Below are 6,000 nucleotides of genomic sequence, written 5' to 3' on the forward strand. Positions count from 1 at the left end.
CTTAGTTTTCCTATGCTGCTTCCAAGTTCCAGCTATTCTGATGAATACTGCACATCACAGTTCCCCTCCATTTACCCTGCCCAGGGAAAGCAGACATCCTCCTGAACGGAACTTTCCTCCTGAAGACAGTAAAGGGTAAAAAATATCGCCCTGATCGGCATGGGCAGCATTATATAAAGACGAGCCCTCGTCCAGAAAGCCTGGATACGGCCTGACAAAACCCCGTAAGACCTAAATCCTTTCCCCAGCCCGCTTAAGTTGGATGTTTCCAGACTCATAATGCTTCAACGGCACCGGGCTTCTGAATGGAAAGCAGGGAGAGGAACCCCCTACACACCCTTAAGGAGTTACTGGATACATCAGATGGATGAACAACAGTGAAACAGAGGGGAAACCCCTCACGAGGAGACACGAGGGGTTGAGCTCTCGAGAAGTCCCTGTCCCCAGAAGAAGCACCCTGGGCCTCCTCCTCTCCCCCGAATCTCCGCGGGCGGCCCCGGGCCGGGACCCCGCCACCATGAGGCACCTGAGGGCGGGAGGACAACAGGTAAACCCGGCCCGGAGGGAGCGCCCGAGGCAGGGTCTCCTTCCGCCGCCTGAGCGAAAGCCTGAGGCGGGCGCAGGGAGAAGCGAGCCCGCCGGGGCGCAGGGGAGGAGGCGGCCGGCGGAGGGTCCTGCCCGCCCGGTGGGCAGCTCCCGGTGCCCGCGACCCTCCCGGTCCACTCACACACACACAGCTCCACCACGTAGGCGTAGTAGGACCAGGCCACGACCAGGGCGATGAAGGCCACGGGCACCCAGGCCAGCACCTTCTGGCAGCACTTGAGGACGTGGGACGGCGCCATCTTCCCTGCCGGGCACCGCGGCAGCGCCGGCGCTGCGACGGGCGGGCGGCGGCTGCAGCTCCGGCCGCCGCTGCGGAGCCGGCCCCGGGCGGGCCCTGGGCGGGCCGCAGTGGGCGGGACAGGGGAGGCCCCAGCGCCCGCCACCGCCCCCTTCTCGGGGTGCCGGAGCGCCTCGCTGGCTCGCAGAGCGGTAAGGGATGGAAGGGAGCTCTGCAGATCATCCGGTCCAACCCTCCCTTGCCAAAGCACCTAGAGCAGGTGACACAGGAACGCGTCCAGGCGGGTTTGGAATCTCTCCAGAGAGGAAGGCTCTATGACCTGCCAGGGCAGCCTGCTCCTGTGCTCTGCCCACCCTCCAAGGAAAGTTCTTCCTCCTGTTGAGATGAAACTTGTGTTTTAGTTTATGGTTATTGCTCCACGTCCTGTCACTGGGCACCACTGAAAAGAGCCTGGCACCATCCCTTTGGTTCCTGCCTTGGAGATATTTACATGCATTGACGAGATTTCCACTCAGTCTTCTCCTCTCTAAACTAAACAGACCCAGCTCCTGGAGTCTCTCCTCGTAAGAGAGAGCCTCCACTTTCCTTAATGATCCTTGTGGTCCTCCACTGGACCCTCTCCAGTAGCAACTTGTCCTTCTTGTACTGAGGAGCCCAGAACGGGACACAGCGCTCCAGATGTGGCCTCAATGGGGCTGAGTCGTGGGGGATGATCCCCTCCTTCGACCCGCTGGCCACTTTCTTCCCGATGCATCCTTCGCCATTGCACCTCGGGGCACCGCCGCCCTCCGCCTCCCTCTGTTGGCACCAGCGGCGCCGTCTCGGGGCGAGATCCTCCTCCAGCCATAAAACCTGGTCTGAAACCTCCAGGTTTTGCTCTTTTTCCGGTCCTGGCCGGACGGGTCGGTGTCGGGCAGGATGGCGGTGGGACAGCTCCGGGCGCTGCCGGGCTGCTGCCTGCCCCTGCTCGCCGAGCACTCACACCGCTCAAGCAGCCTGTTGGGTGCCGCAAAGAGAACTTAGAAAGGACTTACGGCTCTTTGTTTCACCGGCTTTTCCTGGGCGGCGGTGAGCGCCTGACAGCTGCGGCCACACCGCGGCCTCGGGCGGGCACCGCCGCCGGCGCTGCCTGGCGGAGCTCAGCCTCCGGATCGCCTGGAATCTTTAGCCTTGCTCTGGCATTGCTGTGGGTGGGATGCCGGGGTCGGAACGGCCCGCCCCATGGCAAAATTCCCCATCTCCCTGCCGAGCCAGAGGGTGCTCGCGCCAGGAGCGCGTTCCCGGCCCCAGGCGGCTCCCGCGGCGCTCGGGCACCATCTGGCGGCGGCAAGAGGGGCCTCCCGAGCCGAGGGAAACGGAACAGACTGCGTCCCATCCATAGGGAACAGACAGCATCCATAGGGAACGGACAGCATCCCATCCATAGGGTACAAGATAGTATTCCATCCATAGGGTACACACAGCATCCATGATGCTGAGGTGAGGGGTGAGGCTGGAACCGCTCAGAAGAGCGCCCTGAAAGAAGGCTTGGACACAACAGGGCTGGTGCCCTGTAGCCCTTGTGAGCCCCTGGAGCTGGTGCAGTAGGCAGCAGCAGTGAGATTGCCTTGGCAGGACAGGGGCAGTTGCTATGGCCTTGCCTGTTCACAGAATCACAGAATCATTGAGGCTGGAAGAGACCTTCAACTTAACAACTGTCAACCCAGCACCACCATAATCACCGCTAAACCATACCCCAAGTGCCACATCCAGACTCCCCTTGAACACTTCCAGAGACAGTGACCCCACCACATCCTTGGGCAACTTATTCCAATGCCTGTCTACTCTTTGAGTGAAAAAAAAAAATTGTTCTAATATCTAATCTGAACCTTCCCTGGTGCAACTTAAGGCCATTTCCTCTCAACCTCATGTGCTGGTGAGATAACAAGTACAAAGGAGAATGATCAAGAATTCAGAAGCCTATGAACCTTTTACAGCCCCATTCCTGGAAGAGTTCAAGGCCAGACTGGATGTGGCCATGAGCAATCTGATCTAGTGGAAGGTGTCCCTGCCCATGGCAGAGGGGTTGAAACAAAATGATCTTTAAGGTCCCTTCCAACCCAAACCACTCTGTGATCCTCCGAACAGCTAACAGTGAGGGGACACCCTGGCCAAATGCCCAAGACACAGCCTCTGTATGTGTGGCAATGCGTGTGTGTGTGTTCATCTGGGTATCAGAGCAGAGGAATGAAGCAGGGACATGTGCCCAGGGTTCAGGGAAAGATGATCAGTCTGGGATCTGAACTCTGGATATGGGCATGCTTGTGCACGCTGTGTATGAGAACATGATCAGGACGGTAGGGAAGGGGATTGCAGGACTGTATGCAGTGATGCAAGGGCTGCATAAGAAAGGGACTGCAGGAGAGGGAGAGAGCTGGTGGAAGAATTTGCTGTGGCCCATTCCTAATGGAGAGATGTACGGCAAAGGAGGGGCGACTGGTTACATGGACAGCATCTTGGTTATGGCATCTAGTCGGTCTGACAAGTAGTACTGATGAGGATGGAGCACTTTGGATTTAAGGTAAACTAGGACAGTTTTGGTCTGATGTGTTGGTTAGCACATCAGGGATATAGCTAAAGTATTCCAGTTCCTCTAACCTTCATTAATTGTGGCACTTCGGGACACACTTGAGTGGTGAAGATGGCAGTGCTGGGTTAGCAAATGTATTTGATGGACTTAGAGGTCTCTTCCAACTCTAATGATTCCATGATTCTGTTTCTTTAGGGTGTCAAAACATGCCACAACTGCTGGCATGTGCTTTACCTCAAGATCTCATGGGACTGTTAACACTTGGCCTCAAGACAATGGGAAAGGATTTAAATTCTTGGTGTCAACATTGTATTGGTTAATAATGCTTTTAGAAGTAACCGAGTTTGATACTTCTATGTGCTTTTAATCATTTAATGGCTGTGTTAGTTTCTTAGTAGTATATTCAGTGAAGAGACATTGTACTTCCAAGCATTGAGGAATCGAAGGAGAAGGGACCTGGACCTGGGAAGCGAAGTAACAAACAACTTTTACCAAGCATGTCCTGTGTGTTACTGTGGCTGTAACTGTCCCCTGGCTGTTACTGTGCATTGACCATCCTCTTGGCTGTGCTTCCACCAACTTTTCTGACAAGATCATATGACCCTTCACAATAAGAACAATTCCTAACATGAAGACTAAGGAGCACAGCCATTAATAAAAGGCTTAGCCAGCAAACAGTTCACTATGCTAGGGAAGATGTGAAGGGATCCAACACAATCTTCCCTATCCCAGTCTTCCCTGTTGATGCTGACTGCATTTTTACCCACAGAAGTATCAGTGGAGCCATGAGTGTGTTGACATTCCCCCCCCCTTTAGCAGGTCCATACTGAGCTGCAGGAACAGCCATCACATGTGGTTTGGATGGAGTCTGATGCTGGCAAAGCTGGAAGCTGTGTCATGGCTGGTATTGCAGTTGTGGATCAGACAGATGCCTTGGGCAGGATGGAAGGCCAGTGGCTGCAGTATAAACCTTGGGCAGGACAAACTAAATCAGCTACAATCCAGCAACATTTCTGTGCACCGTTTCCAGAATGACAGGAACTGAAGTGAGACTGAATTAAACAAGGACAACATCAAGGTTGTGAGGTGGCAGAGAGGAATTACTTATCCCCAGACAGTGCCCCCCACTGAGTTTTGCTGCACAAGAAGCCCCTTATCACAGCTGGCAGGAACTATCATCTTCCACTCCTGAAAGCCACCTGGGATATCTCTACAAGGACCTCTTGAGAAGAAATCAGCTCCTTGAACAGAAGTCATGCAGGGTGGAAGGAAGCTCTGCTAGGAATTGCTGAACACCTGTTTGGCTTCACATGGCTGCAGTGCAGCTTTGTGCAAACTTTGCTGCCTCATTTGTGGGGGAGGACAAGAAATGACACTTGGAGCAGATTCTGGGAAGGTGAAGAGCAACTCAGAATGCTATGTTGTGGGAATAGCTGCTCACCACACTCTCACTGGATCCCATGACTGCCAAATATTGGAAAACAAAAGGCATCTCCTGTCCTTTTTCACATCGTACCTCCACTTCTGGCTGCCCACCTGTTTTAGTCACATAAAAAATGTGAAAGTGAAGTTAAACATTTCCCTTCGCAGCCTCAGCAGGGTCTGTTGCAGTCTTCCAGATGTTTGTTGGTCCCAGAGCAAGGCCTTGCAAACACTCCTGTTACTCAGAATTTCTCAACAACAATTTCAACAATACAGCAATTTAATCTCCATTTTGCTTCTGTATTTTTTCCCTCCCAAAGTAGCTCATCTTAAAATCCAGGGGCATGCAATCCCAAGGCAGAAGCAACCAAACCTCTTAGATGAAGACTGATGCAAAATCATAATTTGTCTCATTTATTCCTTGTAATATGAGACAAATCAAATTTGAATTTCTGATGTACACATAAAACCAACAGAGATTATGTAAAGTATTTGCTCTTCACATTCCAGTACAGAGCATGTAACCTTGTACACACCAACTACCAGTGATTACTAGCCCTTTTTTTGCATTGTATCAAATTTATAAATTGTGAGAATGCATTTTTGGTCAAAGAGCATTTTAAAAAAATCTAATTTCAGCCAATTGATTCAGTTCTTGCTTACTTAGCATACTTTTGTTCAATGATACTCACATTTGCTAATTTTTAAATTTATTCTAATAGCTCTTCTGTTTCTTCCTTTGACTTTAGCACTTATCATTTAATTAGTGTCCTTTTCTAAAGATTAGTGGCAAAGCATTATATTTTGGTATCATTTCTTTTCAATAGTGAATGTCATCTTCTATCCTGTGACTCATCTGCCATTGCTCTAGGAATCACCTTCTGTGCATTATTTAAGTGATGTACACAATATTTTCTCATTGTGTAATGTTTTGTCATTGTGCAATGTTTGCTCATTCCAATAGTATCAGTTTCAAAGTAGATTAAAGCACAGTAAGAGGCCACATAATTAAAAACAAAAAATCTGTATCCTGAAAAAAGAAAAAAATTTTAAAACACTTTATTGGAAAGTCTCAAATTAAAACAATTGGTTTTCTTTGGGGTGATTTAGAGCTACCACTTGCTCCATAGGCTGATATTGAAGCTAACAAATTTCCCCTAGAGCA

At 50.9% G+C, this 6,000-nt stretch overlaps 1 protein-coding gene across 3 annotated transcripts in view; it reads right to left on the bottom strand.

Moving 5' to 3' along the window:
* ZDHHC20 (zinc finger DHHC-type palmitoyltransferase 20) overlaps window positions 1-1,897 on the bottom strand; it is a 48,749-nt gene extending 46,852 nt beyond the window's left edge. For 2 of the 3 annotated variants that reach the window (XM_038149843.1, XM_038149833.1), the window contains exon 1: window positions 728-939. In XM_038149843.1, the coding sequence (XP_038005771.1) occupies window positions 728-845 (118 nt within the window). In that variant the 5' untranslated portion in view covers window positions 846-939. Of the gene's footprint in view, window positions 1-727; window positions 940-1,878 lie in introns of those variants that run through there. The other variant, XM_038149854.1, reaches the window with a different exon arrangement.
* Between the last annotated feature and the right edge of the window lie 4,103 nt (window positions 1,898-6,000).

This window comes from Motacilla alba, chromosome 1 (assembly GCF_015832195.1).
Source record: "Motacilla alba alba isolate MOTALB_02 chromosome 1, Motacilla_alba_V1.0_pri, whole genome shotgun sequence".
Classification (NCBI taxonomy): domain Eukaryota; kingdom Metazoa; phylum Chordata; class Aves; order Passeriformes; family Motacillidae; genus Motacilla; species Motacilla alba.